This window comes from Octopus sinensis, linkage group LG23, assembly GCF_006345805.1.
Source record: "Octopus sinensis linkage group LG23, ASM634580v1, whole genome shotgun sequence".
NCBI classification, from domain to species: Eukaryota; Metazoa; Mollusca; class Cephalopoda; order Octopoda; family Octopodidae; genus Octopus; species Octopus sinensis.
In genome coordinates, this window is record NC_043019.1 from 18,244,310 (window position 1) to 18,272,284 (window position 27,975).

The window sequence follows — 27,975 nt, forward strand, 5'->3', positions numbered from 1 at the left end:
AAGGGTTAAAAAGTTTTGCAAAAAAGAATGTACATTTATTATCTAAAGAATCATTTTAAAAAATCCTGCAAGAAAATGGGTTTGTTGGATTGTAATGACAAAGACATGATTGTGAATTGGGATCTCACTTTTGAAATTGTTTCAGAAGGGGTTGGGGAAAAAATGTGTTGTGTAAAAAGGAGAGATACTGTCTGACATGACAAGAGTCAATGTTCTTGCCCCTTGGGAAGGAAGAATAATAAAATACAAGAGATGAGGATTCACTAAGCTGTAGAAGATGTACTAGTGGCTCCAGGCTTCTTTGACTCTTCTGTAGCAGGTTCCTTAAAGAGAGAGAAAAAAAAAGGAAAAAATTTATGCAATAAAACAAAGAAATAGTAAGGTTTCACTATATTTGGAATTTACTGTATTTCATGGCATCAAAGATGCATTCCAATTTCATTATATTCAAGAAAAAAAAAAAAGTTTTTTGTGCATTAAAGCTCACGGGATGTCTGACCCTGCATACTGGAGGAGCTGGGGGTGATATTTTGAGGCATTATTTTGGGGGAGAAAGTGCAGCATATTTGGTATGGAATATGGTGATAGATGAAGAGACTTATTATAATGAAGCTTTGTTTTTGTTGTTTTAAAAGCAGACTGACCTAAAGATTGGGTGATAGTTGTTGCTTAGCAACAATCCGCACAATTTTATTTTTTTTATCATCTACAAAAACAGTGTTGAATGTCTTTTGTTTTTAAAAAGGTCGTTGCACGAGGGAGATCTGGTTGATGTTCTTTGTTGGTCTGTAGGTGATTATGGACACCAGTTGATCGTTACTCAGGTCCTTAATGACCAATTCATTAAATTGCCTGCCGTTGGTTGGTTTTATTCCGGTCACTGCTTTCCCTTATTACTGTTGCTGTAGCAGGAGGACGGTGGTTTGCTTGCTTTTTTTGTGCCTCAAATGATTTACAGTAATTGAAAGGGACCTGAAGGTTGTTTTACTGCTGTTGTAGAAATGAATTCAAAGCCACAGTCTTCAACAATGCAAATAACAAATGTTAAAACTCAAATTGCTATGTGCACAGGGAACAGCAAGAATCAGAACATTTGACTCCCAGATTCCTTCTGAATACATCCCGCCAAATCCAAACATAATTCAAGAACTTCTTTCAGATAAATGTGTGGCAAGAGGCTTGCTTCACAACCACAGGGTTCTAAGTTCAGTCCCACACATGGCATCTTGAAAAAGGTGTCTTCTACAGCCTTGGGTCAATCAAAGCCTTGTGAGTAGATTTGGCAGATGGAAACTGAAAGAAGCCTGCTATGTGTCTGATCAGTGCTTGAGAACCAGTGTTGGTGCGTTTGTGTTCCTATAGCTCAGTTTGGCAAAACAGACCGAAACAATAAGTACCAGGATGAAAAATAAATAAGTCCTGGGGTCAATTCACTTCAAGATGGTGTCCCAGTGTGGCCACAACCTAAGGAGTAAAACAAGTAGAAGATAATAGCCACACTTCATTCATTCCTGTTTGGGTCTGTCAGAATTCTGCAGAGTCTGAAGAAAGAATATGCAAGTCACTGTAAAGTGATTCTCACAAAACGTCCATTGTGGAAGACATTCACAAGATAATAGTTGAAATGTCGTAGAGAAGAGATTCTATGAAGACCAGTGCCAGAGAGCAGCAGGAATTACATGACCAGAGCACAGAGTCATTTCTAACAACTCACATCAATATCAAAAGGTCTTCATTGAAGGAACTCTAAGGAATGAGATGTAAAATGGTGAACCTTGTCTTGAACAGTACAGTGATTGTTTTAATAGAATACCAGATGACAGGAAGACTGCAGTATTGATTATGCAAGCCATTAGATCGGTACCCTAATGGCTGTTAGTGGACATTGTTAGAGAGATTAGAGTTTTAAAAAAAAATACACAGGTAAAATAAAAGTTGTTAAAAAGAAACTGAAGTTAATTGTGAGGTGAGTTATGGTGGTTAAACAAAGCAAAACATTTGTTCTAAGAATTTAGAAAGTTTGAGCAACACGGAAGAAAGCATTTTTGACAATGGAACTTGAAGTGACAAAGCTATAACTAACAGTATGCAGAATTTCTGGTAAGAAAAACTATTCATAGGGAGAAGAGAAGGGCTGCTTGCAAGAGCCAAAGCCAAGTCTTCTGTAAAGCATGACAGATGTTCTAACATTGTTTAGAGGATGAGCCTTCAATATTTTCCATCCACAGGTTTGTTCAACCCAATATCTACTTCAAGTTCCATTATTAAAAGTGATTCAACAAAATTTGTTTCAGTGTTTCCATTAAAAATCCAACGTGATTGGTGTGGGGTGGGGTCGGGAGGAGACACAGAACGCATTTCCAATATTTGAGAATTATGACTGCAATTTGGTGCTTAAGTTTCAAATACTTTATTTTAGACTAAACCACCACAAAATTCAATAATTAATGCAAAAAGAGAGATAGGGTGCATGGAGAAAATGGTTTTAATTAGAAGGGGTTAAAACATTTAAGAATATACTGAAAGCTAAGGATAAAGTCTATTTTAGTAATGGCACCCACACACACACTTGTAATCTAGTTATGAGGACCAGCACTCGACTGAAGATGAAGATACAGACATTTGGGTGCCATGACCAACAGACCAAAGCAGAGTGCCAGAAAAGTAAGCCCCACCGCCATTACAAAACTAGGAAGAGGAGATGAGTGAATGGAAAATAGGGGAAAAAAAAAAAAAAAAAAAACTATGAAGCCACTGCACAACATAACACACCAGATATACTCCAACACCAGAGATGAGTATGAAAAAGATGTAGGGAGGTGAAAAGAAAAAAATGAAAATGGTCAAAATAAAGAAAAGCTGGCATTGGATATAAAAATATAAAAGCAAAAGCTACAGCAATGACGACAACAACAACAACATCAATAAGAGGTTTGTCTCAAGTTGGTCTCTACCTTATTGCTTGGGGCAAGGTCACTGTTGGAATCTTTCTGTTCAGCTTTTGATGATGATGACGACGATGTGTTATCAACCGAACTTTCAGTTTTCTGTTTTTTGTCCTCTGAGCTCTCTTCTGTTTCTGGTTTTCGCTGCCAACAGAGCAAGCCAGATGTTAAGGTAACCCAGCTAAGCTAACTAAAGAAACACCAACTAACTTAGCAGAAAGGAAAAAAAAAAAGGGGGGGGGAGATAAGTAGTCTGGAGGATGTGGTTCGATGCAAAGAGGGGACAGGTTTGTATTTTATTAGGAGAGAAAGAAAGAGTAAACTTTGCAACCAGATGCCTAGCCCTTTGGACAAATAACCATTTAATTGAGAAAAGTGGTTTGCAATACAAAATTCTATCAGTCAAGAAGTGGGGTACACTGATCAAGGGACAAGACAAAGCAACAGAATAACCTCACAACTATTGGCTCTTATTAATAAATTGTTATACTTAAAATTAAAAAAAACTGCCCTGCTAAGTCTGGAGAAATAATGTAAGTCGACAGACCTGAGATATCATTCTGAGACAAAAACCATCCATGTGCCGTTGCATGCAGCAAATACCAAAGGCTCTGCGACTGGTGAGGAAGTCCCACCGTACAGTGCTACCCGGTTCAAAATAGTTACATTTCCCTCAAATCACACCCTACAGGTTAAAAGTAAAAGAAGTGTGGAAATAAGGATAGACTAAAAAATATAGAAAAGTCACAACTGGAAAAGCTGCCATCATGAACCTCCTCAAACAAACCATTTTAAGTGGGAAAAAAAAAAAAAAAAAATTCCTGGGATTTGAGGAAGGAAAAGGGGATACGACAAAACTAAAATAGCAGTATAAACTATCCTCAAGTCATGACCTCCCCATCAACACACAATCCATATTATAATCACAACTGTTCAATGACTCTACCTCCAGTATTTGAGTACTATTTCTTCCCCACCTTGTTTCGCAATTATGTGCTTACTCTGGTATATATATATATATATATATATATATATATATATATATATATATATATATATATATATATATATATACACACACACCAACTGACCTACAAATCTTCTGATCAAACTATCAGAAATGTAAACCCCCCCCCCCCAATCATTACACAATAGTTTAAGATTTGGTTTGAATTAGATGTAAGTAAATCTTGGTTTATAAAATTAACCTTTTTGTTAAATTAGTATATTTTTTACTTAAGAATTTAGGAAAATAACTTGCAATTTATTTGGCAGAAAAATGTAAATTTTTTTTTTTTGAAAAACACCATGAAAATTTCATCACTTTAAAAGTAGCAAATTTTGAGAAATAAGGGGCAATTGATATATCATTTGGTATTTCAATCCAACCACGCAATTGAAACAAATAGAAGCAAGAGTCCCTATAATGGAAATTCTTATTAGATGCAAAAGAGGAGGAGGAGGAGGAGGGGGTAATAAATTCTCAGCGGTGGTGCCCCAGCATGGCCGCGGCTTTCGGGCTAAAACATTTTTAAGGATTTAAGGGTCGCAGTATTTGACTGATACCGATTTAACAACCCCACAGAGGTGAAGGTTGACTTAGGCAAAATTTAATATTCGGAACCTAGACAAAAAGATGGAAATAAAAAGCACAAGACATTTTACTTTGATCATCCCTACCAATTCTGACATTTACCTGTTTCTTTAATAGAAACATTTTTACTAATAATATTAATAACACTGAACCTGTTAGCCAACAACAAAATCTGTCCATAATATGGTTAGGAAGGTTTGATAATTAAATATGAAACAGTTGAGTATTAATTAACACCAAAAAGAAAAGAAAAGCAACAAAAGGAAACCAACCAACTTACCTTTCTTCGTACAAGGTGAGATATATCTGTCGTTTTCACAGGCTGCAAATAAAAAAAACAAATTTTAGTTTAGAGATAATATTTTACATAGAAAAGCCATGAAAATAAAACAGATTTTTTCCCCTTTCTACCTACACATAAAATTGACTTTTTTTTCTTTTCCAACCTGAAACTTACCTGTGAAGAAGATTTGGGGTCTACAGGGAGGATACTGCTGAAGCCTGTTGTGCTCCCTAAAACGTCTCCACCAGCACCACCACTGCTGCCGCCGCTGCTGCTGCTGCTGCTGGGACCAGCAAAACCTGAAGAGCTACCAGCACCCATCAGAGAAGAAGACATCTGTATTAAAAAATAGAGTTAGAAAGTTTATATAAATTCCAAGATATGGTGGAAAGAAAATGCTTAACCCTTTGAAATACACTGCTTTTTTTTTTGTTTAATTCTGTAAATAATGAGGAATTTAGTAAAATAACTTAAGCTGGTGTTTGGACAATTTAACATGAAAGGTTGATGGAAGGTTTGAAATTAATGTAAAAAAGAAAAAAAGAAAAAAAAAAAAAAAGTAAAGATTGTTTTGATACTAAAACCATAGAAAACGGCCACTGCTTCTTTGAAACAACGTGGCCAATATTTGAATGGATTTTATAACAGCAACTACTAACATACCAGATTAGGTTTCCTGTTTATTTCATATTGCCCGTGTCTGTGGAACATATTTCTTTTGCAGTTTCTATTTCCATAACCTGTAGCATTATCCAGTATGTGATGAGTGCAAGCAGAGCCGGTCCTTATATGCAACCCTTTTGATACCCACAAACTCCTGTTACTATGATACAAACTTACTTTAAAACTTCCTATTTATGTTGCAAACACTGAACATTGATGCTATTTTATTAAATTCTTCACCATTCTCAAAATTTATTGAAACAAAATGGCAGTGTATTCCAAAAATTTGGTAAGAAAAGGGTTCATATCAAAACTTGTTAAAGTAGTAAAACAAAGATTACAGAGGATAGAATACTGTGAATTGTCCACTCGGCGGCCAAACTGGGAGCAGTTTGGTCATTTAGGGCAACAGAGGAACCAATAGAGTCAAGAGTCAAACAACTCGAGCCTGTTACATCAGGATTGTATTTATTCCTTAAGAATACTTTACTCAGAAGACTTTGGCTAGATTTCACTTCAGGCTCTTAAAAATATTGCAAAGTATTAACTATGCTACACCACACTAGAATCACAAACATAGTTACCATTTTTTCTGCAGCCTCTTTTTTAGCAAAAGCCTTCAAATCTGCAACCGTTTTCTTTTCTTCAATTGTATCTGTAATCTAAACAACAAAAATATCTCAATGTATGTACGATGAGTACACATGTAAACAATACTGTATCAGTATTATTCGTTTAAAAATAATCCACCATCCACATGTGTTAACACTTTCAGAACTTTAAAATGTACAAATGTTTAAGTGAATACCCAACAAATTTTTTTATGGAACTGTTACGTAAGACATGACACCTTCACAAAAGGGCTTCATTGCAAAGAACACGATACAAAATAACTGAATTTGATTGAAAAGTCCAATAAATATCTTGAAGTTTATCAAGAGAAGGATAAAATAACACACACGTATATGATATATATGGCAGGCTTCTTTCAGTTTCTGTTCACTAAATCCAATCAGGTTTTGGTTTGCTTGGGGCTAAATTGTATGCCACTTGCCCAAGGTGCCACACAGTGGGTCTGACCCAAAAGCCAAAAGTAGTTGCCATGGGATCTAAAAATTGAAAAAGGGAGTTTAATCCATTGGCTGGTTTAACCATCACCGACTTAAGTACAAAATGTGACAAGCTGATGGGTCAGGGGTCGTCTAGACTAGAAAAGGTTCCTTCCTTCAACCACTAGGGACTGAAAAATAAACCTCAAAAAGCATTTGACTACTTGTTGCCAAAGAACATCAATATTCTTGGATTTTTGGACTTACATTAGGTTTCAACTCACTACCTTACCTCTTCAAATATAAATTCCACTTACTACTGACCTGACCTGGCCTAACACACACACACACACAAATCCGTACCTTTTGTGTGATATCTGGGACTATTTCTTCTAATTCTTTGATTTCTGTCCGAGCATTGTATACGGTTTCAACATCTGCAGTTTCTGAATAAATAAAAGTAAAAAAAAATTTTCAGTTAAAAACCAATTGTTTGATGAACAGAAGACTTGTTGGTTTATTTGGCTGACACGACTGAGACAGAACTTTGATACCAGAAGAGTAACAAGATTACCAAGTCCATTAAAACACTATAAAGTTAACATTGTTTAACCCATGGTCAATTCTGAAATATTTTTTTGATGAAAGCTTTTCAAGGCAAAAGCATTTTGTTTTTTAAAAAAAGAGAGTGTATCTATGAAGTTACTCAAAGCAGTCCTTTTTGAAGGTGTTATTTGAGGAAGATGTTTAGCTATTACTTTTAGCAAGCAATGAAATCACAGACACTCTTAATTTGGCACAAGACTAGCAATTTTGAAGGGAGAAGTCAGCCAGTTACATTGGCCACAGCAGCACTGGATCAGTGACTGCAGAGAGATGAAACACCACAAAGCATTTATTCTGATGCTCTACCGATTCTGTAGACATGTAGAATGAGACAATAGAATGGACATTACATGTGATGGGAGATACTGGGGGATATGGGGGTAGAAGTGTTGGTTTTATTGACCCAGTATTTTACTGGTACTTAACTGAATTTATTTAAGTTCTCCATTTCCATCACTTCATTACATTTCAGATGAGATACAAATTAACAAAGCACAGTCTGTACCATTTCCACAGAAATTATTCTTTATAGGCACTTGGTAAGGTAGAATAAAGTGTTCTGCTTATACACTACAGTAACCAGTCAAGCATCTCATTCCTCCAGACATACAGAGTTGGAAATCACAAAAGGAAACAACAACAACAACAACTAATGTAACTCAGCGAAAACAATGACTTACCTGTGCTGTCTTTTAAATGTTCTATAGATTTATTTAATTTATCTGGAAACACAAAAATCAATGCATTAATATTTTTATAATCATCAATCATAGATACAACAGTTTAAAGGGTTTGTGGAGATCTCACCAATGACCAACTAATCTAATGTCTGGTATTTCAAAAGTAACCAAAATAGGTGTGCTTGTATAAAATCTTTAAAGCTCAAAAACTGACAACAAACATTTTAACTGAAAAAATTGGAAGTAAACAGGTTTCTTTTTATTTCCTCCCTGTATTCATTGATTTTCAAAAAAAAAAAAAAAAAAGACTGAAGCAGGCATTTCCAATGCTTTTAACAAAGTTTGTTTATAGAGAGAGAGATGTGCTGAAAATGCCACTCCTAATACAAAATGCTGTGTAACTCTGCACATGAATAAGACGGCCATAAAACTGTCAGGAAGATTGGAAGAGGTCAACAGAATCCAGTTTAGCAAACAGATAAGGCATGAGTGAGTGTACTGGAGGGGGGGGATACCTGCTTGTAGAATGGCTGTGCTGGACCTTTCCTACAGCAGTCTCACTGGTATTATACCAGACAAACTGCAGTGCTCGCTCGTCTGTGAGGCATCAACACAAATGGGTGAAAAAAAAACAACACTAAAAGCTGTGAAATAAAAGCAGAAAAAGATGTGTTGACCTTCATGCCTTTTCAAGAGACATTAGCAATGAGTGAGACTGCTAGACAATGGCCATTTGAACTGAAGTGGACACCTTGTGCAGGACAGTCGAATGGCTTCTAATTTCAGGCTGCCAATACCTTAATGTTGACCACTCTCCCAGAAAATCACCATCAATCTTTCTATATAACTTATAACCACAAGCCATGAATGTTTTGGGAGTTTTCTGAAGATTTAGCAAATAGAAACATCATTTAATGCCCACTTTTCCATACTTTTAGGGGTCAGAAAGGATCTCTTGAGGTAGATTTTCTACAACCTGATGCTCTTCTCGCTTCCAAGTAAAATATTTTCTTATAGGCTAGACTTTTTTTTTTCTTTCATGAAACATTTGAAGTTAAACCTTGCTAGCGATATGGAAAAGTGGATGTGAAATGATGTATTAGAAACACACACAAGCACGGAGGAGACTTCACTCCAATATTATAAATCTAATCCCTACTGATACAAATCTGCCCTTCCCTTCCATGCTTCAATTGTTGGGCGGAATTTTGTTGAGGCAGTTTCTCTTACAGCTGGATGCTCTTCCTGTCACCAACTCACCAACTTCCAGGAAAGGTAATATTTCTCCACGACCAGACAACTCGTGATGTCAAGGTAAGCATATTTCCACAAACACAACAGGCTTCCTTCAGTTTTCCCCTCTACCAAACGCACTCAGGCCATATTGGAAAACACTGGCCCTAGATGCCATGCAGTGGGACCGAAGCCAAAACCATGAGATGGAGAAGCAAGCCTCTAATAACAAAGCCACACCTATAATCAATCACACTTTATAACCATCGTCAATGTAGTTAATCAAGAGAAACATTTGATATCAAAGACAAATATTTTTTTCCTTTTTTAACCAAAGACTTTCTAATTAAAAGTGGTTGGGGAGATAGAAATAGTAAAAAACAAATATACAGACCTATTTTGGCTTCTATAACCGAAATTGCTGCTTTGAAATTCTCTACTGCAGAATCATGGTTACTAGCAAACACATGGACTAACCCCAATTGGTAATAACTGAAAGATTGTTAAAGAATCTATAAACATCCAGGGAGGGTCGTCTCAGAGAGACTAACATACGTGTATAGGCACAACTGCTCCTTATTTTCCCAAGTAAAACCATCTTCCTTACACCACTCCAAATCATGAAGATACTAATTTATTTTTAAAAATCAGATTAAATTCATAAAATGCTTGCCTGTACCCAAAGGACAGTGAGAGGTTAAGATACTAAAGCACAAGATGCTACAAGGTCAAGTGTTCAAATCCTATTAAACCCATATTGTGCCCCTGAACAAATGCCAGTCTTCTTTAAACCTCACAGTGTCAGATTTCTGTTGAAATATGACTGCCCAGTTTCAATTGGTTTAAAGAATCTTAATAAATCAACTCATTATTAAGCTATTCTGTAGATCTTGGAAAACAAAAACCGCTTTCAATTAGCAGTAAAATTAAGCATTTGGAGACCACCACTATACATACATACACGAGATAAAGAAGCCCTCACTGGTGCCCTGTGTTAGTATTATCATTATCTCTGATTAGCAGATCTTGTAAAATGTTGGCAACTTTAGATTGACTTATCTCAGACACCTGAGCAATAACAATCTGCTCATTCTTGCCAGGTAGGAGGACTGAAAGAGGGAGAAAAACAAAAAACAGTGGATTTTTGTTGAGATTTCCTTTACCATAACATGAAGCTAATGAAAAACAGAAATTAATCCGTCTAAAGAACCAATGTATTGTAAATAGCTTTACAAATTCATATCTAAAGAAATAGACTGAAGAACTAATGAGAGTGATTATCGAATTCTCCCTCGTTTATCACAGATCCAGGATAACATGGTACGCTGAGTAGTGAACCATGTTACCAATTATCATGGATTGATCTTGGATAACACAGGTTCACATTCAGTCAAATATTCTGCTTGTATTACAAAAATGTACCCCAGCAACCATCTAGAATACACCGACTATCACTCGTGTTTTACATGACAATGTTTGGAGGCTGCATATTTGTACCCATCAACACGGGACTAGTGAATAGGAAATATATGAAGGTACCTCAGCCTAACAAATGATGCAGGTGAGTTTATTCTCTAAAGGAAAAGGTTGAGATTATCCAGAAACTACAGGATGAAAGTTTCGTAGCTATGAGCAAATAAATCTACCATTTGTTCTAATTACAAAGTGAATGGAGGTGGTTCATTTATTGGGAACTGAACCCCCGAACAAACCACATTTTATTGACTTCCCTACTTATGAAAAAACCCTTATTTTTCTGTTATTTTCAAAGAGGAGGAGGGGAAAAAAAAGGATACGTTTCAGCTATTTCTCTTTCCTCTGGATTTAAATGTTCTTTCTGAATTTTAAGACATTCTTTGATATCTTCCACTGCCAAATCATAGAGACCTGCAACCAGAGAAAGTAAAGGAAAAAAAGATAAATAATGACAAAATTTCTTTGTAAATAAGTCCAATGGAATGACTGGCAATTACTAGTCAATATCTTTTGACACAAACTTATCAAAATCACTAAACATTTTAAACACTTTTTTATGGTGGTGTGTAGGTGGAAGGAGGAAGTTTAGGACACAACAAGAATGGGTTGGGGGTACTTAAGTGATGGAAGGACATGGCCAGTCTGTTCCAAGGAGCAGAGACCATTATAATAGTGAAAGAAAAGGCAGAGAGAGAGGAGACAATATTCCTGTTGGCCCAGAAAATAGAGTGCATTCATTAGTGATAGAATACTAATTAGTTAAGTGGCCTTTTCAGGATACAAGTTGAATATTATTTCAGTAAACATTTTAGATTATTTTGAAAATTAAATCACAAAAAAAGGCAGAATGATGTCCTTAGAATGTTGCCAGTGACAAAAGTAATTGACTAATTTGTTTGGATTATTAAAGCAACAAGCTGACAGAATTTCTAACGAGTTGCACCAAATATTTAACGGTATTTCCTCTGGTTCTTTATGTTCAGAGTTGAAAATTCCACCAAGGTCAACTTAGCCTTTTATCTGTTTGGAGGTCAATAAAATAAAGTACCAGTCTCACAATGGGGTCCATGTAATTGACTTCTCTCTCGCTTAAAATTGCAGGCCTTGAGCCAAAATTAAAGACTTATTAGTATTAGCACTCTAATTAGTAATAATAATGGATTCTCAGCCCTAGGTGAAGAAAGGGCCCCCATGCCCAACAGTGGGCTTAAAGAATGCAGCAGAAAAAGCAATATTCCATTGACCCCTGAGAATCAAGAATTGAAAAATCATTTTGAATATTCAAGACAACTTCTGCAGGAAATATTTCCACTTCTGGATGACTGATATAACAACATCAACTGTGTCATTAGTCATGGAACGTTTACTAAATAAGCCCAGGTGGCAGGCAACTAAACCACGACCATCAAGGTAACCTGACAGAACAAAGGAAATTTTAATGACTTTTTCTCAGGAACTCACCAGTTTCCAAACCGACTTCGCCCAGCTTTAAGTAGGCTTGTGCTGCCTTCAATTGGGATTCTTTATCTTTTCTCCTGAAAAACAATTACACAAGAGCAGAAATTTCAATAATCAAAGACAAAAAAAAATTCTTAAAACTATTTTTTTAAATTCCAGCCTAATTTCGAACACCCCCTCATCCCACAATAGCAATCGACTCAAAAGTGATTTTTAATTAAGTAATTAATATAAACTCATTACATGAACACTTTTGTGATATTCAGTTCTAGTTTGATAGAACACCTATTTTAAAAACCATTATTTTAGCAAATAACTCCCCTGTTATTCTATGAAGCTGATATTTGGAATGTATTTTATTAAGCCTGCCACCTGTAAATTTTTGGCCCTTAAAAAATATAAACATTGTATTCTCATGAAAAATATAGTTGAGCAAGGGTTTACATAATTGTAGGATAATTAAGGAAACCTTAGCTTCTAAACAAAGAATGGATTTAAGATCATAAACTTGTGTTGTCTGGATGGAAAAAAATCAGAAAGTAAAAGTTAGAAGAAACCTAACAGCGTATCTGGCAAAGTGAGCGGCAGAGCGCCAACCAATGTACCAGCAACTCATTGCAAGTGGAGAGTAACCAAAATGTGAAAACTAGAGACCCCTTTATATTACACCTGTTCATTGGATGACAAATTACATGTCTAAGTAAGGTCTCCCACTAGAGCACCACATCAAGTTTTCTATTTATGTTAAACAGTCTTAAAGATAAGCAGGGTTTTTTTTTTCCTTTTAGCATTTACAGATAAGTATTCTCAGTGAAGCCCATCCAGCACATTTCATTTCTTCTATGTCCATTAACAGACAGAAGAACAGAAGTGTTCAAAGACTTGGATACTTCATCTGAGAATGGCCAATATATCCAACATGAGAAGGCAATGTTGTATGTTGGACACATGATGAGATGTGTACAATTACATGGTCACAATTCAGAACATTTAAAGCTCCTTCAACCTGGAACGAGTCATTTCCAGTTTATTTGTTCAGATGCTACAAACAACACCTAAGGAGACCGTACCAGCTAAGTATCACATTAACTAGGCTCCACCCTACCACTGGATCAATTGCAGAGCCTTTTAGAAAGGGAATGACAGGGACCAGCACAGCTGAGCTCTGTGGAAACCCCATACAACTGAGGACCTTCCCTTTCTAATGAAACGTATAGCTTACTGCAGAGACAGTTCAAGTGGAATCTATTGAGATCAAACAGTCCACATCTCCAGATCACCACAAAGAAAAGTTAACAGATCTGTAGACTTCCAACTTTATTTTCAGGCTGAATATCCATTCTGCTGATGCTTTTGGCAATTCTGCTGTTGACAATGGGGACAATTCCTGAGAGGATGCTACCAAAGTATCGGCAACTATCTCGCATGCACAAACCCCAAAAGCCCACCCTATTACATCAACCCTTGGACATTACCATTTCAAATCCTAAGATTAAGACCATTTACTCCATTTCCATGGTGTGTAAGTGACCAAAATCATAACATTCCTCACCAAACAAGATGCCAGTCCACTACAGGGTTATTCATCTACAACTGGAGCATTATGAAATGAAGGGTTTTATTCAAAAACACAATGCAACTGCATGGTGTGGGAATTGAAACCAGAATCTTGCAATCATGAGTGCAACACTAACTACTAGGCCACACTGTCTGCATAACACGTAAACCATACTGGATTATATCACACACACACAGTGTTACTGCACATAGCCTAGCACTGGTGCATTTCACTAATACAGTAACAGTTTTACTATACCATAACTGGAACTACTCTGTTGGTTAGAATTACGAGGGTTCCAGGGGATCCGATCAATGGAACAGTCTGCTCAGGGAAATTAACATGCAAGTGGCTGAGCACACCACAGACATGTGAACCCTTAACGTAGTTCTTGGGGAGATTCAGCAATGACACAGAATATGACAAGGCTGGGCCCCTTTGAATTACAGGTAAAACTCATTTTTGCCAGCTGAGTGAACTGGAGCATCATGAAGTGAAGTGTCTTGCTCAAGGACACACCATTCCACTGAGAATCAAAGTCATGAGCTGACTACCTCAACCACTGAGCCATGTACCTTCACCACCACCACCATAGCAGCAGCAATTCAATTATTCTTCCCCCCCCCCATAAGCAGTAGCGCCAAGGCATTGTTTTATGCCTTCATTTACTTGGGAGAGAAAAGTGAATCAGCCAACACAGTTTCAAATATATAAACAGACACACATGCAATGAAAAAAGGGGGAAAAACAAACAACAATAATAATAGACCTACTTTAAATATATTATTTTAGCAAGTTCCAGACTCTCCCAGGCCAATTGGAGATTTGTAACATCATTACCAGCATCCTTTGAAATAGAAAAGTTACTAAATATCATCAGACAGTTGATACAGTGACCTGTCAGTGGTTGGAGAGGAAGGGCTGGAGTGAGACAGGGGAGGGCATGGAGGAATCGAAATGCAAGAAATGCACAACAGCTGTGAGGCCCAATGTCAGCACAATCAATGTGGTGATGTTGAGTAACCTCTAAGATACACAATTGAAATCGCTTCTGCCCAGACTAAAAGAAAATTACTGGATCACTGAACGACAAGAGTAAGAACAACAACATAGACTCTAAAAAGTTCGATGAGAGGCATGGGGATGGTTGTGTGGTTAAGAAGCTCACTTAGCAACCATGTGGTTTGGGGTTCAGTCCCAATGCATGGAACCTTCAGTAAATGTTTTCTATTGTAGTCTACCAATTTCATTCACAAGGCTTTGGTTGACTTGGAGCTGTGTGGAGGACCATCGAGAGAGAGTGTCTGTATGATCACTCCACTGATTGGATACCAGCGATGGTTCATTTACATCCCTGTAACAATGGTTCAGCAAAAGAGACATAGAAGACAAAGCTGTGAACTGGGGTCAAATTGTTTGACTACATCCTTCAAGGTGGTGCTCCAGCATGGTCACAGCCCAGTGAGTGAAACAAAGAAAAGATAACTGCTATTGTGAAATTCAGCCAAGTTGAATTTCTCCGAGAGAGGTTTCTGGTTGAAAGGATTCACTGGTCAGTCAGAGAATCCTTAACACATATACAATCACAACACCACAATCCACTGAAAACTAGTCGACATGCTCGGACAACAATGTCGCAGCCTGACACCTGGTTCCCTGTAACCTTATTCTGCTAGGAGATGCAACATCCTGTTCCGACCGAGGAACCCTCACCCATCTACTTTAACAACTGACCAACACTGAACAGTCCATCTTTAAACGATGAGGATTTTAATAGACTTTTTACATAAAAACAGAATCCTGTCATGGACGATTTGCTTTAATGTTAATCTTAAATTTCTGGGAATGAAAGGTCCTCATGTAATCAGAACCAGCTTCTATTAAAAAAAAAAAAAAAAAAAAAAAAAGATTAAGTATAAAATTCAGTAAAAAACACTCACACTCGTAATGGAAGGATGGGTGAGCGAGCAGAGATTTATGGAAGAGAATGTGTTGAAGGCTTGCTGATGCTTAACAAGTCCAATTTCAAACTATGAGGAATGAGCAGAAGCTGGTCAGTGTCCTTGTTTTACCTCCCTTTTCTTTTATCTTTGAAAAAGGCTTTTGTCCAGAGGATAGTGAGATATCAGGTTTCACGATCAGTGGCATGAACAGACCACTGGTGGTGGTCAATGTGGCAGCAGCAAGGGTTTTCTTCGGAAAGTCCTTGTATCTCTCCCTTGGTGCTTCCCTATCACAGTGACCAGAGGAGAGTTCACAATACAGTAGGGTCTCAGGAGGATGAGGTTTATCCTTTGCACAGGTCATGTCCTACCAAGCAGTTAGAATCTGACCTCTATGTCTTCAGAAGGGATCAAAAGTACTTATGATTGAAACAACACCTGGCAGTAAAACACTGGCCCAATAGGTTTTGTCCAACTATACCCCGGTCACACTATTATGCAGTTTGTACACAAGCATCAGGCACTCAACTTCACCAGCCTGTTCTTCGTCTGGCCACTTCACTTTCATAACACCCCACTGTTTAAAAGATCCCATCAACCACTTCAGGAAGACTTCTGGACATTATTTTCTGAGGATTCTTCCAGACTTCTATTGATTCCACATTTTCCTCCTAGGTTTCTTATTTTTGGAAATCTCCTATAGATTCCACCATAAGAGCTAAGTTACTGCATGGAAATGGCCTTTGACAGAATTACACGTAGGGGTAGCAAACTGAGGAGGCACTAATTTGACAGAGCTTTGTTTACTATTCTTAACAAGTCAACCAACACCAGAGAAGCTCCTTCAATTGTACAATCTTACTTCAGCCTTGATGAAGCAGAGCTATGATGAAAGATATTGTCAATTAAGGGCTACATTTTCTAAAGGGTTCATCTTTGAAGAGGGAAGGATCCGAGATGTGATTACTATCATCTCTAGGAAGTCAAGTACAGGGACCCCAATATTGGTTCATGGCTCTTAATTGTTTAGTCTCAGATCATCTTTGCTGGAAGAGTCTTATGAACAAAGGGATTCTAGTCATAATGATACAGTCTATTTCTAGGAGTGCTTGAACAACAGCAACTAATTTGTGCACTAACATACACACACAATCTAGGTTGACAAAGAAAAAGAGATAGAAAGAGGTGATGAATTTCTTGTCCAAGTTTGTTGCCTAGACAAGGATTCATTGCCACCAATCAATGAAAAAATAGTCACTGGTGTTGCAAATAGCCATCTGGCTGAATAAAAATCCGATATATACAAAGCAATATTTAAAATAGCCATCTATGCATCATGATGTACGCATACTGTTGTGATGGCCAAACACTCGGTTAATTAAGTGAAGGAACATTAACCCTTTCATTACTATAGTTCTAACCAAAATACACCCCTCATGAGTTTCAATTAAATTCTAAAATAATCATGAATTTAGGCTTGTTTTATTAAATAACTAACTATTTTACTTATCAACATATTAATGTGATATTTGGAACATAATTAAAGAAAGGGTTCTTAATCAATTCTATTGCATAACTTTTGTTTACAGGTAAATTGAGCAAAAGGTAAAAATATTAAAATTTTGTTTAAACATCACCATAGAAAATGAATCATCAGCTAATATTCAAATGGGTATGCAACAAAATTTTGATAAAGAAGAATTGTGCACATCACTATATCATCAGTTGAATTTAATGCACAACAGGTGTACCATAAAGGTGGAATAAAGTGAAATACTGGAATCCACCGTAAGTTTGACCGAACTAAAGAAATCGGTCAAAAAATAATATAAGGCCCTGGTTATGGTATGGAAGTGATAAATTCCAGACCACATCATTCCCTAGGCCATGCTGACTAACATTATTTTCCCTGTATAAAAACTAAATCCACAGCAGTACTCAGTATTTGCTTCACAAATTTTCCAAACTTTGATCCCCCATTCTGTGTTTGTTTACAATCTGCGTAAATTTGTTTCCAAAGTGATCGCTTAAAACAAGCATACTGAAAAAAAATAAAGTCTAATGGTTTCACTTCCTAAGAAAGACTATAGATAAACTATCTCCTCAGAAAAATTGCTAATAAAAACATTTTTACTTCATTCCGATGTAAAATCGTCTTTGCTGTCGCCATCGCCGCTTTGTTTCTTCAGAATCGCTGCTTTCGGTTAACGGATAAAAAAATATCCTATTCATTATTGTACACCACGTGCTTTTGTACCTCATTCATTCTTTTTCTCGATATCTCCCTATTTTCCATTGAAAAAGCTTTAAATTCGGAATCAATGCTTGATAACATCAAACTCCTATCCATTTTCAAAGTTGAAGAAAAATCGATGCCGAAAAAAATGTGGAAAAAAATCTCCCAAAATTCACTGAGTTGAGATATCACGTCAAGCAATGTCGGATACTATAACCCAACTATTTACAAAGTGAAATCACGTGTTTTAACGAATGTACCAACGAGATTTGGGTTCAAATTTACATTTAAATAACAATAGGTTCTCTCGGCCAGATTGGTATTATGAACCAAAATATTTTTGGTTAGTAACGAAAGAGCCCAATATGTAAAATAATGGTGTGAAGAGAGAAGGTAAACATAAGATCAAAGAATGAAATAGTAGCACAGAGAACTTAAGTATTTAGGGTCAGTATTGAGGGGAAAGGGAGAAGAAAGTGCATGCAAGCACTTGGGACTACCAAAATGGAACTCACATGTTCATCTTCATCTGGATCCTTTTCTTCTGGTTTCTCCTGGTTTTCAACTGCCTCATCTTGTGAGGAAAGAGACTCTGAATTGTCTGTCCGATCTTCATCTCCAGTTCCTTCATCCTCTTTGGAAGCAGCTTTAGAAGAAGCACCATCATCTTTTTCTGTTAGAAACATGCATATGCAGACATGCTTATATATATATATATCTAAATATTACAGAAACGAATTCAGGAACAAAATTGGTGCCACTCCTTAATCAGGTTACAGAAATGCTTACATGGAGGAAATTGGTTGCAAAAGCTAAAAGATTACCCAGAAGATATTGGTAACACTACAGGACAGATGTAGTTAAGTCGAATCTCCATGAGCATTTTTCATTTAAGAATCAAAACAACAGACAGTACAATGTTTGATTTAGTCTTCCACAGATCATTATGGTCATGTCACAAGTTCCACAACTCATCCTGTACCTCTTAACTCTCTTTTTCTGCCCCACTCTAAACAAAATATAAAGTACGACTGGAAAAAGCCTTCAACCAACATATACAGGGGGGTGGCAGAAGTAACACCCTTTCACATTCAATAACTTTTATAATAAATGTTTATTAAGTAATTTTTTTTTTAACACAAACTTATTGCATTACTTAAAGAAATGAATAAGAAACTAATGAAAAAAAGTCCATTAAAACTAGAAAACTCAAAGAAAAGGATGTTACTTCTGCCACACCCTGTATATCAGCTATTATTATTATTATTATTATTATATAGAGAGGTTTGCGTCTCAATGTGTACACATATGCACAATGGCACTGTCCCAGTGCGAGTTAAAATCACAACTTACTAAGTTACATCAGAAGACAATCAGAGACTGAGGTTTTGACTTCTAAGTAAAATTGCTGTCTTCCACACAGAGAGGATTGTCCTTTTCGGGTGGTGGTGCCACATAAATGCATGCATACCAGTGGCATGTAAAAAAAAGCACTCAGCACAGTTAAGTGGTTGGATTAGGAAGGACATCCAGATGTAGAAATCATGTGACAACAGACAATTGGAGTGTGGACAACTCCTTGGCTGGTCAGCTCCCTGTCAATCTGTCTGAACCATGCCAGCATGGAAAGCGGATGATGGTGAGGGTGGATTCCTCTAAGAACTGTTCCCAACTTCACAAATTGCATTCTTATTAACTGTAACATCTACCTCCTGACTTTGCTAAATTCCAGTCTACATAAAAAACATGGAATGAATTCTCTGGCACTGCCATTCCATTTAGAAATCCATAATTTTGCAATGCTGATGTACTTTAAAGATTTTGTTTCTGAGCAGCAGTTTTAAATATGAAATATTTGCTTCAGAAACCCACAAATTGTAAACAAAAAATTTGGTTACATGTGTAAACAAGGGATGGTGGCTGAATGGATTAAGAATCTGCCAAATTACCTTCTCTACCATTTGAAAAGAAGTGTTTCCATTGTTAAGAAACAGACATTCAATGGAATGGAAACTTACCTGAATCTTTTTCTGATTTCTCATTTTCTCCATCATCTCCTTCCTCTTCATCATCATCATCGTCGTCTTCCTCCTCTTCAGCAGCAGCTGCTTCAGCTACAGAAGTAAAACATTCAAAGTATAGGGATGTGAAATTAACATGAAGACCTTCTCCACAAAGACTCTCTCTGGAAAGATATTTTCCTGACAAAGTGTATGTGAAAGAGATATCACTGGGCTATGAACAATGTCATTGGACTGCTAGACTCCAGTTTTGGTGGTGTTAAGCTTCATCAGCAACAGAGACTGAACCAGTCATTCAAAGCTGACTCAGAGCTACTGCTTTTATATATAAACAGCAAATAAATTTGCAATGTGTAAAACTTTGTCAAGCTCAAATTAGAGACAGACTAAATGAGGATTGTAATATAGGTGTGTCAAATGACTATTTTAACATATAAGGAACTTTCTTTTTTGGCAAGAATTATGTTAAAAAATATGGGAGTTTCTTATACATGGATAGTATTACAATCCCTTACAAAACCTTTTTTCAAATTTTAAGCCCCCAGAGTTAGGGAGTTCTTTATACACGTTAAAATATATAACAGGCTTGTCTATACTTTAAAGTGAAACCTGTTTCTAGAGAGAAATTTTTGACAGCTCTTTGTGAGCTACAAACAATGGATTCAGTCTCCGTAGCTGAAAAAGTAGAACGATACAGAAAGCCTTGTCCAATGGTCTAATGATGTCATTCATAGTCTAGACACAGGAACAGGTGTGGCTGTGTGGTCAAGAAGTTTGCTTTTTAGCCACATGCTTTTGGGTTTGATTCCAGCATGCGACACCTTGGGCATCTCCTATAACAGGCTCAGGCTAACCAGTCTTGGCAAACAGCAATGGAAAGAAGCTCGTGTGTGTGTGTGTGTGTGTGTGTGTGAGCAGGGGTTTGTAACTGTTTTCACATTGCATGGTAGTTATAAATGTATGTTGCTGTCATTTGTCTCCAGTATTCTGCAAGAACCTGTCTGGCCATGGGAAGATAACACCAGGCTTAGAATCAGATGAGAAGGACATTTAACCAGAGAAAGTCTGTGACCCATGCAGGCATGGAAAAGCAGATATAAAAATGAGGAGATACTTCTCACAAAGAAGCTCTCTCTCCATGTTGAGAGCATACACAAGCACAATAGAATTGTGCACCCCCATCAATATTTTACTCATCGTTGCTTATAGGGTCTAAATATTAAGCAACAAAAATAAAATTAAATTACCCCCACCCAGCTGTGGGTCCCTCAAGAAGTGCAAATTACATTCATTAGTGGCTTCAGTTTCCACCCTTGCTTCAATGTAGAAGGGCAGATCGAACTGGGTGAATATAACAATTATGAGCCTCAAAGATATTTGTACAATGAGTATTAGGATAAAGTTCTAGGCTGCTAACTATATAGTCACAAGTTCAAATAACACTAGCATTTTATTGCGTGACCAACACACAGAGATTTACTCGATCCAGTTAGCAAAGGGCAGACAAGAATTTTCAGATTTCAAGCAAATTGGCGAGCCCCTGGTAGAGTTGTCAGCACATTTGCAAAATACTGTAGTATTTCTGGCTTGTTGTTCAACCTTCCATCTTGTCAGGATCACAAAATAAATACCAGTTAAGTATTGGGTGCCAATGTAATTGATTTACTCCCTAAATGGCAGTGCTCCAGCATGGTCACAACTTTTCAGCTGGAATACATAAAGGAATCCCCTGGAATAGAAATACCTCATATGCATATTTGTCCCACCCTGAGTTGTCCAGACTTCCTAACCACTGATGTTAATAATTGTCCACCCAACATGAGTTAAACACTTCACTGAACTAATCTAGAAATAAAAGATGGCAAAACAAAGAAACAACAACAACAACTGACTGGCAACAATCATCGACTTACCTTCAAGACTTTCAATGACTTTCGAGTCTAGCCTGGCCAATTCTAGCAAGGCATGACCATAAGAGAAGTAGGCAGCAGCACATTCAAATGCCATCTCCCCATAGCACTTGGCCCTGTCAAAGAAACCAAAAAAGCTCAGCAATCATCATTACATCCAGTGTACAACTAACTTCAGTATTGAAGATAAAAACAAAATGCTGCTGCCAGGATACTGAAGAAGGGTAACCTTCTGACATACGCTATGTGTCTGGGTCTTTTACTAGGTTCAGTCAGACTGTGACCATACTGGGGCACCACCTTGAAGAATTTGTCAAATGAATCAATCCTAGTATACTTTTTCCCCCCCTTAACCCACTTATCTTAGTGATCTCTTTTGCTAAACCACTAAGTTATGGGGATGTAAACACACCAACACCAGCTGACCAGCAGCCATGGAGGACAAACGTGGAGTCAAGCATATATATACATGCACACGATGAGTTTCTTGAGAGAGGATTGGGTAAGACAGACCTGTGTGTGTATTTACATCTGCAATCACTTGTGCAAAAACGCCGAAAGCAGTGTTGTGGACAACTGAAGTCAATCAATCGTTTCATTACTTTGTATCCTTCAAAGCTGCATGGAATCAGAAATCCTTTACTTGAACAGGTTAAGCGTAAGCATCAAGAAGGGCAATACCCCAAATAACATTCATCCAAAACCTTCAAGCATGGAAAATGGACTAAAAAAAAAAAAAAAAAAAACAAACAAATAGCATGCGTATACACATTATACATACACACACACATATATCTATATATATAGAACTCAACTTGTGTGTCTGTGTGTTTAACTTCCTGGCACATCTCCTAGTCACCAAAAATGTGTCACTTAAAGTTTAGGCGAATGAAAATTGAACTGCGTTATTTCTGTTCCGAAATTCATCTCGCAAGTGCAAAAATCGATAATGTGTTTGTTTAAGCCTTATCCCATACATTGAATAGTGAACTTTACTCAGTCAGCTGTTTTGACGTGAACTGTGTTCACCACGCGTGCAAGCATGCGTAAATTGCATGAAAAATAAAAAATCAAGATATAAAAACGAATTGCAAAGAAATGAATTTTCAGGATGTAGCCTGGAGGGTTTTTTCGTATTAATCGTTTGGACTTTGTGAACGCATACCAATTGTTTTCATAACATTTTTAACGCTTTGAATTAAATGTGACCATTTTGCATTGAGTCTGCAGTTTGAATCACTTTAACCAAATTTTAGCAGGCCGGATTTTTGATCATCACGATACATTGCCAGTGACTCCCTGAAACCCCCGTTGAGAAATCTATATATATATATATATAGAACTCAACTTGTATGTCTGTGTGTGTTTAACTTTTGGATCTACTAAGTTTCATTATTAAGGATGGAAAGTAGTGAGTAGCAAATCTATATATATATATATATAAATTGCAGCTGTGATACCAGTGCCGGTAGCACGTAAGAGAACCATCTGAACGTGGCTGTTGCCAGCACCACCCTGACTGGCAGTCGTGCCGGTGGCATGTAAAAAGAACCATCCGTTCGTGGCCATTGCCAGCCCCGCCTGGCCCCCGTGCCAGTGGCATGTAAAAAGCACCATCCGATGGTGGCCGTTTGCCAGCCTTGTCTGGCACGTAAAAAACACCCACTACACTCACAGAGTGGTTGGCGTTAGGAAAGGCATCCAGCCGTAGAAACATTGCCAGATCAGACTGGGCCTGGTGCAGCCTTCTGGCTTCCCAGACCCCAGTTGAACCGTCCAACCCATGCTAGCATGGAAAGCGGACGCTAAATAATGATGATAATAATATTAGGGAGTATAACTCCAAACTTACAGGGAACATAAATATATAAAATATAAATTAGGGATAAAAATCACTATTATGCAACTGAAACAGTGATAGGCATAAATAACAAATAAAATATTTTTGTAAAACAAATAGATCACAAAAAGTATAAAAATGAATAATCAATATTTAATAAGTAATTCATTTTTACACTTTTTGTGATCTAGTTATGTTTTATAAAAATATATTTTATTTGTTATTCATGTTTTGGTTTATGTCTATCATTGTTTGAATTGCATAATAGTGGTTTTATCTCTAATTTATTTATATATATATATATATATATATATATATATATATATATATATATATATATATATATATATACCGAGAAGTACAGGAGGAGCAAGACAGATGTAGAGTCATCAAAAACTACAAAATAAATCCAACATTTATTGTCTGCTGATCATGCAAAGGACTCGCATAGTTTTAGTAATTGGGGACTTCAACAACAGATGCAAATGAGACTGGCAACGGGGCGGGGGGTCCATGCTGTTTTCTTCTGGAATTAGAAAATTTAAGAAATAAATATTCCTTGCATTGGTGCAACCCCAAGACTTGATAGGTACCTTATTTTATTGACCCCTTCAGATGTGAAAAGCAAAAGGACTTGGGAATATTCTCACTCACAGAAACTTTACTTCCAGGGTGATATTTAAAGGTTTCTTCATAACTATCTCACTAATTCAAATATGACCCTGTCTGAAATTAAGGGAAGAAGAGCTATCAATATCAAAGTCCTTTTGTGGTAAAGGAAACAAGTTTTTCTAGAGCAGAACAAAGTAATATTTTATTGCCCTGACAAGAATTAAAGACTAAATCGACTGCGGTGGAAACTGAACTCAAAACAATGAAAAGGTCCAGTTTAGTCCAATTCTCTACTTGTTTCTACTTTTCTAATAACAAAAATAAGAAAAAAATTATAATTACAGAATTTGACAAGATTCTTCAAACTGGGTGACAGCCATTGGAACATCTCCACAGATTAGATTTCTTTTACCTTGGCCCATCAAGTTCACAGCTTTTGACATCACCTCAACTCTGAAAATAAAGAATTAATGGAAAGAAAAATTATACAGGCACAGATGTGGTATGTGGTCAAGGATCTTGGGTTCAGTCCCATTTCATGGTAGCTTAGGCAAGTATCTTCTATAGCCCTTGGTCAACCAAAGCATTGTGAGTGGATTTGATATGGAAACCAAGAAGTCTATGCATGTAATCTAAGTTTGTCTCTTTGTTTTCACATTCCATGATGGTTGTAGATTGGGGGTCACTGTCATACAGTCATTCATTTTCTGGTATTGTGAGAGAACATGATCTGGCCACGAAGAAAATATCAACCTTGCTAGGAAACAGGTGAGGATTGGTGAGAGGAAAGGCACCCCAGCTGTAGAAAAATCAGCCTCAATAAACTCATGACTTATGCAAATGTGGGAGAGTGGAGATTAAAATGATGATCAACAATGATCAAATCCCATCATTCTGTCAAAGAGACACAGTAGACAGCATAATCCAAGCTGCACTGTCTGAATAAAATAGAGTATGGTTCAGAACAGATAATATGCATTTGGTTATAGAAATCAAGGAAGCTTTGGGATTAACCAGCAGCATCAGGACTTAAAAAAGAAAAAAAACTCGTAGATGAGAAGTCTAACACTCGAATCAATCTGTGTTATTGGACTTTTAGCAATATGTTGCTTAGCTCCAGCTCAGCTCTTGACTGTGCAGACCTGTGACCAACTAAATGTTTAGGGAATATTATTGCACCGGGGCTAAAATGAACCTTTTCAATATATCGTATTTTCCAGCATACAAGTTGTATTTTTGAGACCAAATATAGTTGGGTTCACTTATACATCAAGATAACTTTGGAAAACCAATAATTCTATGTGATTAAAAAAAGGATGGTGCTTAAAATTGTTTAACCTCATTTTCATTTTTTGTGCAGAATCAGTGTTGCTTAAAGGCATAAATTCTGATTAAAAGTTTGAAAAAAAAAAAGGTGAAAAATTCCAAAGCAGAGATGGTGCAAACTTTTGTTATAATCTCCAATGTTTAAAACGTACAAATCCAAAGAATTGGATTTGGCTAAGTAATTTCCGACTATTTTTATATGATGACCTCCACCTAGTCAATTATATTCATAGATTACTTATAGCAATGTAAAACGACTTCACAATTACAATTACAATCAGATTTTTGATTACAATCAGACTTTCAATGGTGGAGAAATAGGCTGAGTTTCGAGAAACTTTGAGGGTGGCGACTTCAAAAGAAATGTGAAGTTGCGACAGTCATGCATCAGTTTAAGATAATCAAACTAAAGAGAAAATAAAACCTTGTAAGAGGGCGGGGATGGGAGTAACGAGTAGTTGTAAGGATTTATTCTTTGTAACAAAGGGAAAAAAAGGCCACACTTAAATAGCACTCTTAAGACAAACACGTGTGCGTGTGTGTACCATACTTACACAAGGGAGACCCCCCACACATATACACTGACTTGGTTTCCTCGTAACTTTCAGAGAAATGAATTTTTTTTTTAATGACATTTTCAAAAAATACCTTTCAGATGGTGTAGATGACGATTAAATCGGAAGTTAATGTCTGAAAGGTCAGGAGAAACACGAGAAGGCATGCACACACACAGTGATAAACATCAGATCCAATTTCTGAAAATTATGGGGAGGGGGTACAATTGTGTAGGTTTACCTATTATATAGATATAATTCAAACACACACACTAAGGGACATTAATTATGATCCACAAACAGATAAAAAGCTATGAAGATTTACACGGCAATGTTTCATTTCTGATATAAATAGCGAAAGCAGTGCCAGCATACAAGAAGGGGGAATTCCGAAGAAGGACCCCCAAATACTTCCAATAACAACGATGAGCAAAGTATTAGAAATAAAGTCTATTTTAACCAGGCTGAAAACCTCTAACAAGTTATCCTGCAGATAATGGTAAGGAAGGAAACTGAATGTGGGCGAGGTTGTCCAGATAATTATCTTTGTAGAAGGAAGGATGGAGGTTAAAATAGAACTATGCTGTGGCCAAGTTGAAGCATCATCCACTAGAATGCTTGTTACAGGGTATATAGCGACGGGTAACTTTGAGAATATACTTTTGGTCACCATGGGGTAATATCACGATGTCAGATACACAAGGAAAATAATTTTATGATTTAATGTTTATCGTGTTTATATTCATTTCTACCATTTAATATATGTTTTCAAAAGAATATTTCCTTAAAATTTCAACAAAATTTCTCATTTTATGAACACATTCGCATCTATCACCTAAAAGCCTTTATGAGCTCCCCCACTTTTTTTTTAAAGAAATGTATACTTTGCAGAAAATTATTAGAATTAAAACTGGTGAGGTGGGCACCAAACCGCAGTTACCCCCCCCCCCGCCGCAACGTTACTTTACTCATTGCCTGCCAACAAACCTTGTATGTACACTCAACACGCATCGCTTTTCAATTCTTTATCCGATGTAAAACGGGACGACAAACCAACCAGCCACCATTTATACCGCTTAATTCACGAAACAACATGCGAAAACTGGATAAAAAGAAAAGGAACCAGTAAGACGTTGTCATTATTGCCATCTAAAAAGGGTCGTTATGCAACGACTGTATATTTGTGTTGTGTATAAAAGGTTAAAAAAAAATATATATATATACACACACACACACACACAAAGAGAAAGAGTGAGAGATGCTACGTCGATGACAGAAAGAAAGGCGTAAGAAACAAAGTGGAGGAAGTGGAAGCAGAAATGCCGGCAAAACCGGATTCCTGGGTCCATTCTCGACACTGCTGGGTCTGTTGAAGAAGTTGTCCGAAGATTCAATACTATTCACATTAAATTCTTAGAAAATAATTCATAATTCACCCAAAGCCTTTATCTTTTCTGCCTTATTAAGCACTGACTTTAATTCGATAGATTGTAGCTTACCTTTCTTTACTCGGAGAGCCACTGGCAGCGGAGCTGGAGGGTTCTGCGACAGAAGACATTGCTGGTCCTGCTCGGTTCTTTCACACAAACAACTTCCGACTTCGACTGGGCTTTTGTTCCTCTTTTCCTAATTCTCAGCAGGAGGTTTGGTTCGTTCCTACGTCTCTCTCTCTCTTTTCCTTTATTCTCTGTGGTTTCTCGGGGACTCAAACACAATCCAAGTCCGGTTCCCTTTTCTCTATTCAACACGTTTTCCCGCCAATAAATAGTGACGTTGATGACATCCAACACATATAGCCTCTAATCTCTCCTTCCACTATACATATATCTCCTCTTCCTACCACTATTTATATGGCGCTAATTCGGAAATGATAAAGTTAATCAATAAAAAGGCTGGATAAATAAACAAAACAATTAAAACATCTCCTTTTTACTCTTAAGCAGTCTTTAATTATTGTATTCTATGCATTTATTGATATTTTAAAATTT

General features: G+C 36.9%; 1 protein-coding gene across 3 annotated transcripts; it reads right to left on the reverse strand.

The window, feature by feature from the left end:
- Window positions 1-27,790, reverse strand: LOC115223627 (nuclear autoantigenic sperm protein). 3 transcript variants are annotated; one of them, XM_029794296.2, is made up of 16 exons: window positions 27,487-27,789; window positions 24,450-24,560; window positions 21,659-21,771; window positions 19,743-19,838; window positions 18,240-18,370; window positions 14,319-14,392; window positions 11,991-12,064; window positions 10,850-10,940; window positions 9,448-9,545; window positions 7,821-7,862; window positions 6,898-6,980; window positions 6,070-6,147; window positions 4,997-5,158; window positions 4,820-4,861; window positions 2,955-3,089; window positions 1-323 (listed from the first exon to the last, which is right to left on the reverse strand). In XM_029794296.2, the coding sequence occupies exons 1-16, from the start codon at window positions 27,543-27,545 to the stop codon at window positions 264-266; spliced, it is 1,449 nt and encodes a 482-aa protein (XP_029650156.1). In that variant the 5' UTR covers window positions 27,546-27,789; the 3' UTR covers window positions 1-263. The 3 variants fall into 3 exon arrangements, with proteins under 3 accessions (XP_029650156.1, XP_029650155.1, XP_029650157.1); XM_029794295.2 differs by having other exon boundaries at window positions 18,240-18,397; window positions 27,487-27,788; XM_029794297.2 differs by lacking the exon at window positions 2,955-3,089 and having other exon boundaries at window positions 18,240-18,397; window positions 27,487-27,790.
- Window positions 27,791-27,975: the final 185 nt, after the last annotated feature.